At 45.4% G+C, this 11,438-nt stretch overlaps 3 protein-coding genes across 3 annotated transcripts; 1 reads left to right on the top strand and 2 right to left on the bottom strand.

The window, feature by feature from the left end:
• Window positions 1–3,888: 3,888 nt before the first annotated feature.
• INS49_002986 (uncharacterized protein) lies at window positions 3,889–5,300 on the top strand (the record flags this gene model as incomplete). Its single annotated transcript, XM_043163786.1, has 3 exons — window positions 3,889–4,342; window positions 4,409–4,563; window positions 4,983–5,300. 3 exons carry the CDS (start codon window positions 3,889–3,891, stop codon window positions 5,298–5,300), a joined length of 927 nt encoding a protein of 308 aa, XP_043032292.1.
• A 187-nt stretch (window positions 5,301–5,487) lies between these two features.
• On the bottom strand, window positions 5,488–7,947 carry INS49_002985 (uncharacterized protein; the record flags this gene model as incomplete). The annotated part of the gene is made up of 4 exons (XM_043163785.1): window positions 5,488–5,589; window positions 5,678–5,862; window positions 5,986–7,630; window positions 7,693–7,947. 4 exons carry the CDS (start codon window positions 7,945–7,947, stop codon window positions 5,488–5,490), a joined length of 2,187 nt encoding a protein of 728 aa, XP_043032291.1.
• A 1,057-nt stretch (window positions 7,948–9,004) lies between these two features.
• INS49_002984 (uncharacterized protein) lies at window positions 9,005–11,011 on the bottom strand (the record flags this gene model as incomplete). Its single annotated transcript, XM_043163784.1, has 1 exon — window positions 9,005–11,011. The coding sequence occupies one exon, from the start codon at window positions 11,009–11,011 to the stop codon at window positions 9,005–9,007; it is 2,007 nt and encodes a 668-aa protein (XP_043032290.1).
• Between the last annotated feature and the right edge of the window lie 427 nt (window positions 11,012–11,438).

Below are 11,438 nucleotides of genomic sequence, written 5' to 3'. Positions count from 1 at the left end.
ATTAAGTTTTGCTAAAGGCTATTAAATAAAATTTATAGCCCTTAGCTTAATTATTTTAAAATTACTTTATTATTTATTATAAAAAAAAGCTTTAATATTTTATTAAAATAATTTAAATTTATTTTTAAATTTAATTAAATTAAGTTTTAATTTTATAAATCTTAATTATATTTTTTAATAATATTAATATAATTAAATTTAAAAATAAAAATTATTAAGCTTATAAGTTTTTATTTTAAAGATAATTTAAAGAATTAAAATTATTTTAGCTTTTTTAAAGAAAATTTAGCCTTTTTAAATTAAGTAAATTTTAAATTAAAATTATTTTATATAAATAAATACTTATTTTATTTAAAATATTTAAGTTTTTTTAATTAATAACTTTTAATAAAATATACTTAAAATTTAATTAAAGAATATTTTTTATAACTTATAAATAATTTCTTTCCTTATTAATTACTTTTTTAAATATAATAAAAGCGCTTTATAAAAAGGCTAAATTATAATAAGAAAGATATTATTTATATTATTAAGTTTTTAATTATATTTTATAATTTTTCCTTTTTATATTTTTAAATTATTATAAAAGTTATTATAAATAATATCTTTAATAATTATAATTAAATTTATATAATAAGTTTAATTATTAAATTTATAAAAAGCAAAAAGCTTTTCTTTTTAATTTTTTTAAATAAATTATTTAATAATAATGCTTTTAATTATTTTTATTAAAATTAAAATAATATAGCATTGCTTAAATAATTTTAAGATTTAATTATTTAAATAAGAAAATTAATAAGTAATAATTTTAAGGTTATTTAAAATCTTAATAATATTAATTTTATTAAACTTTAAAATATTTAAATTATAAATTATAAATAAAGCTATTTATAATAAAATTATTATATTAATAAAAAATAAGATTTTTAAAATATTAATTTAAGTTTTTAACTTATTGCTAATAATAAATTATAAAGTTTAATTAAAGCAAGGTTAATGCTTTAATTAATAATAAGTAAGATTAAATCTTTTTTTTTTTTTAATAAATTTCTTAAGATTTCTTTCTTAGCTTTAAGTAAAAAAGAATGGATAATTTTTAAAATTTAAAGGTAATTTTAAAGTAAAAGTAAGTTTAAAAAAGCTTTAAGCTTAAAAATATAATATATATATTATAATAATTTTTATTAAAATAATAATAAAATAAAGAAACTTAAAAGTAATAATATCTTTAATTAAAGTAATTGCTTTTAAAGAATTTATTTTTAATATTATTATAAAAAATTTAAATTAAAGTTTAAAGAATAAAAGTATTAATAAATATAATAAATAAAATAAATTTAATAAAAAGATATTTTATTAAAAAATAAAAATTATAAGGTTATAATAAAGAAAGCCTTTTAAATTTATATTTAATGCCTTGCTTATTAATATTATATTAAATTTTTAATAAATTAAATTTAAGTTTAATTAAAGCTTAAATAAAATTATACTTTAAGTTTAAGTTTTTTATATAATTTAATTAATATAAAAATATATAATATAATGTTATTTATTAAACTTATAAATAAATAAAATAAGCATTTTAATTTTATATTATAGCTTTTTTTATTTTAAGCTTAAAGTTATAATAATAATAATAAATATTAATTAAAAATTTAAAGTATTTTTAATTAATATTAAGTAATATTTATAAAATTTAAATTTATTATTTTAATTTTAAGTTTATATTATTATTATATTTTAAGCATAATTTTTAATAAGAAACTTAAAATAAATTTAAAGCTTAATAATATATTAATATATAATTAAGGTAGTATTTTATTTAAATATTAAAAGTATAAAAGATATCTTAAAATTAAAAAATAGTTTTAAGGTACTTATAATATTATTATAAATTTAATTATATTTAACTCTTTTTTATAATAAGTTAAAAATAAATATAAGCTTTAATTAAAGCTTTAAATTAATATATAAAATAGTTTAATAATATTTAATATAAAAATAAAAAAAGAAATAAAATTAATAAATAATTAACTTATAATTAACTTTTTATTCTTTTTATTATTAATTAAAAATATATAAGATTAAAATTATGCTTAAGTTAAATTATTAATAAAAATAAGCTATTTAAATAATAAGGAATAGGTTTTACTAAACCTTCTTAAGGATAACTTAAAAAAAAGCTTTAATGCAATAAAAAGGAAAGATAAGAATAAAAGGGAATTAAAGAAAGGGAAAAGATAAATATTTTAAAAATTCTTAAAAATAAAAAAAGCTTAATTAAAGCATTAAATATATAAGAAAAGAAAAGAGTTAATTTCTTAAAAAAATATTTAAAATAAGCGTAAAAGCTAGCTTTTTATAGCTAGCTAGAATTTAGCGCGGTACCATTTCTTACGTAATTCCCTGCACCTGCTAATAATGCTTTAATATCCCCATTAATATAGGATAGATTATAAGTTACTTAGCGGTGCCCTTATAGCACTGTTAGGGCCTATGGCCCTAGCATTTATTAACTTCTCTCTCTTTATGCTATAAAATATTGGTATTGCGGGGTTATTAATAAAGCATAGCTATAGCTATCCCAAAGGGGTTTCATAGCTACCTTAAAGGGGTCTTATAGCTACCCCTTTATTTGCAACTTAAAAGTTACTTTTGCCCTTTATGCCCTTTGCGGCCCTTTGCGTCCTCTGCGGCCCTCTGCGCTCTCTGCGGCCCTTTACGCCCTCTGCGCCTTTTGCGCCCTCTGCGGCCCTCTACGCCCTCTGCGCCCTCTGCGCCCTTGCGGCCCTCTGCTTCCTCGCGGCCCTTTGGGCCCTCGCGGCGCTCTGGGGCCCTCTGGGCGCTCTGGGGCCCTCTGGGCGCTCTGGGGGCTCTGGGGGCTCTGGGGGCTCTGGGGCCCTCTGGGCGCTCTGGGGCCCTTTAGGCTTTTTAAGCTTGTATTTTTAAAGTATTGCTTAAATTGGAAAATAGCTACCCTGGCTTGTTGGGAACCTCGCAGTACTTGCATTTTAGTGCGGATGCAGCTAATTTTCTTTGTACTGGGTGGGCCAACGCTGGAAGCTGGGTGGGCGTATTGTAGAAGCTGGGTGGGCGTACGCTGACTCTGCTCCTCGCAAGAGCTGTAAAAGGTTGGGGTTAGAAGCAGGGGGCAGAACAAAAAGCCGTTTCAATGTGTAAAGCCAGTGTAATTGACGATCACTTTATAACGATGTATCCAAGTTTCAGAGCCATCAAAATGAAAATGCGGATTTGCAATATCCAGTAAATAGAAGAATCAGCCATCGAGAACAATCTTCTGGCCCCAGCATCTGCACAGGATCCGCCGAGGGCTTACTCCGCGGAGTCTACCCGCCTCCTACAGCGTGTTGCCTCTTTTTTCGATGCGACCACACTCGATGCAGGTTTCTATTACCAACAGTTGGCTATTAGGGAACAAGGAGCATCTCATCTGTGGTGATGCTCACTACCGACCGATGTACAGCAACAAGGCCCCAGCGCCGTGGTCGTGGACACAGGCCGCGCTTGTATACTGGATCGAAGATCGAAAAGGCTCAGTAGCCAGAAACATCAGTGACCTGCTAGATGGTCCAATTATATTTCACGATTTTCCAAAATCCCATTCTGTTAAGATAATTGCGATTAGCATGTCTCCAATCCGCGGAAGGTTCCCGTCGGGGTTGTGCTCCATTTACTCCCCTGGGTATCATTGACAGTCAAAAACATGGGATTGGATACAGTATTTACCTAGTTATACAGTAGTCCTGCCAGGAAAGAAAGTCGTTTCGGTGAGTAGCTGTTCCCAATTCGCCCGGTCTCCTACTTCACAAACACAGTTTCAATCACTGCTCTCCGGCGTCTTTTCCTCGTACCCAACTTCAGCTCAACATGGCAACCAAGACCCTGGCGACATGGGCACTTGCTCTTCAATACAACAACATCCCGTCAAATTTTCATGACATTGCTGCCAAGAGCATCTACAATTGGGCAGGATGCGCAATCGGCGGGTGGCTTCAGCCAGCACCAGGCCTGGCCCACAGCGCAATCGCGCCATTTGTCTCGGACAACGGCAATTCGACCATCCTCGGCACCGGTGTCGTCGTCGACGCGCAGACGGCTGCGCTGATCAATGGCATTGCGTCCCATGCTGACGACTACGATGATACCCACCGAGACAATCCAATCCACCCGTCGGGGCCAGTGTTGTCTGCTCTTCTTGCGGTGGCGGAGTGGCAGGGTTCCGTTTCTGGGCCGGAGTTTCTGACGGCATTTGTAGCTGGTGTGGAAGCAGAGTGCAAGTTGGGCATTTCTGTTTACCCGGAACATTACAATGTAGGGTGCCGTAAGAAGACCCCTTCAGTCTCAAGTCTCAACATCGTGAAAGGTTGACTAACTTGATGATCAAAAGACATCGTTAGTACAGTTGGTTCTATTGGCGCTGCTGTTGCAGTCAGCAAATTACTTGAGCTCGAAGTTGAGGAGCTACAGAAAGCTATTAGCATTGCATCTGTTCAAGTAACCGGCATGCATGACTTCTTCGGAACGGACACTAAGCCTTTCCACGTCGGGAGGGCGGCACAAAATGGCTTGATGGCAGGCTTGCTTGCAAAAAGTGGTTTCAGCGCTCCTTTGGACGGTCTTGAGGCCGAAAGAGGTTGGACTCACGTCGTCAGCACGCGAGAGAACATCACTGCAGAATTCGACACCTTGGGTGAGGTGTGGGAAACTGCAAGGAACACATTCAAGCCGTTTCCTTGTGATCGAATCATCCACACCGCGATTGACGGCTGGATACAGCTCCGCGAACAGGCACTCGAGCAGGATCTTGATACATCATCCATCACGAATGTGACGGCTCGAACCCATTCAAGGGTGCTATTTCTGACCGACAACCCGGAACCGGCGACTGGGCTTGAGTCAAAAGTTCAGCATCTATCACGCGGCAGTTATTGCTGCTTTACGGAGAGGCAACCTCTTCACAGTTTCTGGACGATGTCGCCCAAAACCCGACCGTTATCGAGCTGCGGCGGAAAGTCCACGTCACCAGTGACGACACTGTCGAGGAGCATGAGGCATCTGTGTCTGCCACTTTCGCAGACGGTACAACACTAGATGTACACGTCGAGCACACGATTGGCAGTTACGAGAATCCATTTCCAGCCGATCAAATGAAGGCTAAATTCCTGGACCAGGCTGGAACGGTAATCGGAAGCACAAAAGCTGAAAAGGCATGGGTGACATTTTCAACCATAGTCATTGCGACCGATGTCGCAGAGGCTGTCCGGCTGTCCAGGGTCTAATTTTTCTGGACTTTGTATATTTCGCAACACAGTCTTGTCCACATCTTCTTAAGTAATTATTATGAATGGAGTGGCGACGTTCTTCACCCGCGCCGAGTTAACACTAGATATCAGAAGACAACGCCGGAAAAAGAAGTCTTGTCGAAACAGGCAACAAGATGACGAATCGTGTAGAGCGATGAGATCCTCATTCATCCTCGTCCTCATCTTCGATCTCGTGATCATATCCCTCGTCCTCATCCTCGGACGTCTCCGTCTCGTCATCCTCAGTATCGGACTGGTGTTGATCCTACGACACGAAAAAGGAAATTAGCGACAGCGCGCATTCTCATTTGCTAAGGCATACCATAGTATGCAGGGTTGGCCCGAGTACTTACAATGCGTCGCCGCTTGGTCGGCCGTCGAGAACCACCATCAGGGTTGTTCTGTAGCTCTGGCATGTCGTAGACTATGTCGGGGATTTGCTGATCTGCTGGACCTGTCACGATGCCGAACTCGTTGCACATTCCGTATTGGCCACTTGTGCCATAGAATCCAATAATCTTCTGGTTGGGTCCCGGAACTGGTTTTTCCGTGTTAGTGAAGCTGATCGTAGTAAAGGCGTATTTGCACGTGACTAGCTGGAAAATAACAGCGAACGATAATGGAACGCACGTCAATTGTGGTGCGAAGGCAGCAAACTTACCAAGAGTTTCGACAGTCCCGTCATAGTCCTTGTTCAAGGCTCCCATAGCCTTGCCATTAGACAGCCACATTCTCAAACCCTGTAAGCCCCAGCCACTTCCCTTCGTCACAGCGACCTTGACGACATCCACACGCTTCGGAATCGCAATCTTGCGCGCCTGGTGGCCACCCATCCCGGGATCGTTCCCATTCTTTCCGCGCGGGCCACAAGGCACCCGCGTGCCGTCCTTGTAGTACACCACCGCGCCGTCGAGCCCACAGCCGACCCTGAGGTCGATCTTGTGCGCGGGCACGAGCTCGTCCTGGCGGCCGCGCTTCTTCAGCATCACGGCCCACTGCCAGTCGTCCTTCTGCGGCTCGCCGCTGCTGACGCTCTGCTTCTGCAGCCGGATGCTGGTCCCCGGCACGCGGATCGACGACTTGTTGGAGAACAGCCGGGACAGGTCGGCCGTCTGGTGCTTGCCGTTCATGGCCAGCACCTCGATCTCGAGCGGCTTGAGCAGGTCGAAGCGGGTCTCGAGCTCGTCCAGCGTGAACTGGAGGGACGTCTGGGGACTAGCTAGAGTGGCGCCAGCTTCGACCTTCCCATCGATCAGCACCTGCGCGATTCCTGCCTCGCAGGTGATGACAACGCGACTGAATTCCTCGTCGTCGCGCACCTCGAAGCTGGGAGGCTTGTCGTCCCGCGGTGAATCTGAAGGCTGTCTGAAGTGCGGCAGGTTCACGAAGCGAAGCAGATCGCGGATGTCCCACCGGCAGTCGTTCTCCGTGGACGGCGTGACGGGCTCGATACCCTCGGTCCTGGTATGCGTGCAATATGCGGTCTTTGCCAGGAAGCATTTGGGCCAATTCTTAGGGTAGCCCCTGGCCATGATGCCTGATGTATGCGGCGCCGAGAACGCGTGGCCGACCTCGTGCAGGAACGCCCCCTGGCCAACGGAGCAGGCTTCCCACATGGAGACGCACTCGCCATTGTCGTTTCCGACCCGGTCGCCGGGTGCTGCTTCGTCCAGCAGACAGTCGGGAACCTCCTCCATGAACCGCGGCCACGAGTACGTCAGGTGGCTGCCGAATATGCCAAGGGAGAGGCCGTTGGGATTGTGTGCACCCAGAGCTGCATGGGCGAGAATCAACTTGCTCTCCGCGTCGTAGTGCGAGTCTAAGACCAGGCCGGCGACGACCGGCCTTGCCTCGGAGACAAATGGTCCCCCGTGTGCCAACAGCGCTTCGCTGAAAATCTTGTGCAGATCGTCTCTGCGCCTCCCACCGGAATTCTGCTGGGCAACCTGCGCATCGCGAAGCTCAGCAACAGTCTTGTCTGCTCGGATCAAGTGGATCTTGGCGGTGGACTGCATTCTCAAATCGTGTGAAAAGGAGTGGCTCAGGCTGTCAGCGGCCCATTCTTCCTCCAGGCGGAACGATCGTCGACCGAGACCGTTCTTGCGCAGCTCTTCGGCTGTCAGGGCCTGCCACATGTATGCGGTAACGCGGAGCTTGGCGATGGCGGCTTCAAGGCTGGAATGGGCACTTGAGAGGCCACTGTACTTGCGTGGCGGACAATCAATCGCCAATGGTGAGTCTTTGGCTACCATGATGGCCAGATGCAAGGGTGGCGCCTGGAGAAGTGGGACATATTGCAGACGGAACTGGCATGTTGTTAATATTCCTATCTTCGGGCTTGCAAAGTGGCCTGGCTGGCTCGGCTTACACTCTTTTTGTGAGAGCCATCCTGTCCAGATGTGATGGTGACGATATTTTCTCCTGGAGTCAAGATGAGCAGCGCCTTGAACCAGCCAAGGCACATTGGCCATTGCTGCTCAGGGAATAGATCAGCACCTGCATCATCTTTGGTCTCGATGCGCACATGGGCACCGCGCTTCTGGCTGGCTTCACATCGTCCGGTGACGAGGACACAGCGCTGATAAACGACCTCGCCGTCGTGCACATTGTCGAGGGAGAACATTGTCTTCTTATTCAACCGTGTAAGATCTGTGGTTGTTTGTGGCGTTCCAAAGAGGACGAATGATCAGTGCTCTATACAGAATTGATCTGGATCTAGTGAGAGGACGTCGAGTTTTTATCCTGTTCTGTCTGTGCATGTTTCTCGTGGTTCTCACCTTCGACTGGCTAGGCAGCGTGTCTGCAGCCTGAGCGATGTCCGCTGTTGACGGATGGTGTACTAGCATCCCCCTACTACTATGGCGGGCTGCTGCCTGCTCCTGCGCTGATATACGAGTGCTGGCTGTTTGGCTAGCCGTTTTCGGTCTGTGGCTTACCGCCAGCTGCTGCTGTTTCGAGGCAGCTAGGGGGTTGCATGAGACATACAGTACAGAATATTCATGGAGAAAAGTTCAGATCCTCGTTGTATGTGCAATTCAATCACAACGGTACATCAAATTGCGCTTGTCAAGAAAGAGACTGATGAGTGTCGCAGCGTGCGCAGATACTATCAGCACACATCGTGTTCACATCATGTCTGTTCCGCGGGTGATCCTCACCCCCTGTAAGCTTGTCGTACTGCTAAGGGCCGCTGCTTGGCTGTTCTGAGCTAGTTGATCCAACCCCTGAATTAAAGCCTAGCATAACAATGGTGTCAGTCCAGCTATAGGGGCACACAGTACCTGTTTACCTGCCTGCCTAAATACCTAGGTAGGCTCCTAACAGTTGGTTGGTAGAATCAGTACCGGGAGAGCGTTCCGCGTTGTTCACTCGTACTGCAATCCCATTGCATAGGTTCTGCATGTGTAAGTGTGAGTGTGTGACGTCCCCAAAAGGGCCATACATGTCTGACTCCGGCCCGTGCTGCATCACGAGCTGCATGTGAGCAGTGTACTCCAATATGACTACATTACCGTGTCTTTCAAGTTATGCTATCTGGGCGTCGAAGGCTCCCCAGATCGGTCCAAGATATGACTTGGGATCAAGGCAAAAACTGCGTTGAAGTATTTTCTTACGCAGCGAGGACAGTGCAAGTCCTGCCGAAAAGTCATACGACTCGAGTATTATTCAACATACGCACACTATTTTTGACCATCCAGGTCGCAACCAGTCGCCTCTAATACAAATACCCCAATCTTATCCACAAATGGACCGGTCCAATCTTGGCCATCAAGTCTTACTGCCTCGCATTCCCATGGAAGAACGACCTCACCTACCGTTGTCGCGGGAACCGACACATTGGCACTGAAGCCACCATCCTCCAACCTCCAGCTCACATCAAACTGCCCAAAGGGGCTCCTGAAACCACTCTGCACCTGCTGCACCCCGCCGCCCGGCTGCGGCGCAAACGTCCACCTGAACCAGCCGGAGAGCTCGAGGCCCGCGAGCTTCGTGGTGAGCGCGACCAGCGGCCCCGTGGACCAGCTGTGGCTCATGCTGGTGTACGCCGCGTCGTAGTTGTACCCGGACGCGCCCCGGTAGTACAGGCTGCCATTGGCCGCCAGGCCCTCGGCGAGGGTGCTGCCCGTCATCTCGGGCGAGTCGAGCAGGTAGCCCCACAGGCGCTCGGTGAGCTCCAGGGCGCGGTCCGGCTCGCCCGCCGCGAAGTGGCCCAGGACCTCGACGCCCGAGATGAACGGGGAGATGACGTCGGGCAGCTCCGGCGTCACGGGGCCGAAGCTGTTCCAGTTGGTTTCGAGGGCTTTGCTCAGGGCCTTGGCCTGCGTGGTGTCCCGTGTTAGGTTGAAGAACAGGGCCATGGCGTTGCCGTCCTGGGGGTGGAGGGATGTCGTTGTGTTGTCGTTGTAGAGTGATGCGTCGGCATCCCAGAGGTGTTCATTGAACGCCTCCTTGATGCCTTCTGCGGCAGATTCCCATGCTTCCGCTTCGTCTGACCTGTTCAAAGCCTCGGCGAGGGACGCAATCGAAACTAGAGCCTGATAGTCAAGTGCATTTAGAGCACTATTGAAGTCACCTGTGCCCTGTCGGCCCCAGTCGTTTGCCCCAACTTGCTTATGCAGGCCGACACTGCCGTCGATGCCGTTGAGAATGTATCCTACGGCGTTGGTGATGTTGTCCCAATGCCTTTCCACCCACGCTTCGTCGCCGGTAAAGACGGCATAATGGTAGATCGCGATGAGGTTCCACGCGTGGTAAGTGTCGCTCTCCTTGCCCGAGTTGAAAGACCGCGTCGATGGCCCGGCGTAAGGGAACCTGCCGCTTGCGTTTTGGTAGTAGAACATGGTCTCGAGGGAGTTGTTGAATGCCTCAAGCCCGACGTCGCCGAACGCGAGGAAGGCCGTTTGGCCCGAGATGCCGTGGTCACCGGGCCACACCGCGCGATCCCGCTTTGCCCCGTCCATCAGGACTGGTCCGGCGACCCCGGTGCTGGAGTTGTATGCCCAACCGTGCTCGACCTGCGGTAGGTGACGTCCCGTGTCCACGGGCCCTATGTTGGTCTGCGCCGTATAGGCTGCCGCATACCAGATCCTGGACAGAAGGTCGTGGCCGGGCGCGGAAAAGTAGCCAGAGTAGTCCCGCAGGTCGGCCTGTGACGGTGAGAAGCCAATTGCGCAGGTGATGTTGGATATGGTAACTGGTGCCTTTGCAACAATCGTCATGAATCGAAACCCCCCTCGGAACCTTTCCTGCGGCATCGTGTAAGTCACCACATCTCCGGCGTCAACAGTTACGTTGAGCTCCCTGTCCCAGTCTTGTGAAGCTATGGAACCCGTCGCATCGTCTGATATCGGCCCAGCGTGTGCAGGAGACTCGGCAAATGCCAGAGACAGCTGAGAGCCCTCGGACCCGTCCGCCAGTGTCTCGATATTTAGAGTGACGAGCCCGCCGACCTCGACGCCGAAGTCTAGGCTGGCTTGCGCCCCCATGTCGAGGGACAACACATATCCTTCCGCACCGGATGACACCTCATGATGCTCGCCCTGGACCGACGCGTTGACCGGCCGCACCGTACGCGAAGAGGGGCTCAGGATATAGGGCTCCCATGGCGTCGCCTGGGCCCTAGCGCGTGATGTTATCAAAAGGCCCCAAACGGCCAGCTCGGATAGGTTGAGCGCGGAATGCAACATCATGGGTAGTCTGACAACTCCGTTGCTGAATCCCTACAATTCCCACCCCTCAGGCGCAAGAAAAGAGCCGGCACTCTTATAACGATGTTTATGTTGCAACTGGCTCGGCTATTATTCTCCCGAGCTCATTTCCGCTCAAGCGGCGGAATCCTCGTCCACAACACTTGTTATGTTGGAAGTGGAGAAGTTGAACAGGCTCCCCCTCAATGGGCGAGTCCTTGGCGGCTACAATCCAGAGACGACCTTATGATCGGCATCACCAATCATCACCAATCACCTCAGGCTGAGGACTTTTTTAACCAGTAGTAGACGGTGGCACTGACAATATTGACATAAACAAAGACACCAATGCTTGGTCTAATTAATCCAGCTAGTTTATATACAATGATCATACCAGCAAAGAAGCGATTAGATGGGAGTGGGAATG

This window comes from Diaporthe citri (assembly GCF_014595645.1).
Source record: "Diaporthe citri strain NFHF-8-4 chromosome Unknown scaffold_1, whole genome shotgun sequence".
Lineage (NCBI taxonomy): Eukaryota > Fungi > Ascomycota > Sordariomycetes > Diaporthales > Diaporthaceae > Diaporthe > Diaporthe citri.
The sequence above is the reverse complement of the archived record's forward strand: the minus strand, read 5'-3'. Positions and strand labels throughout refer to the sequence as shown.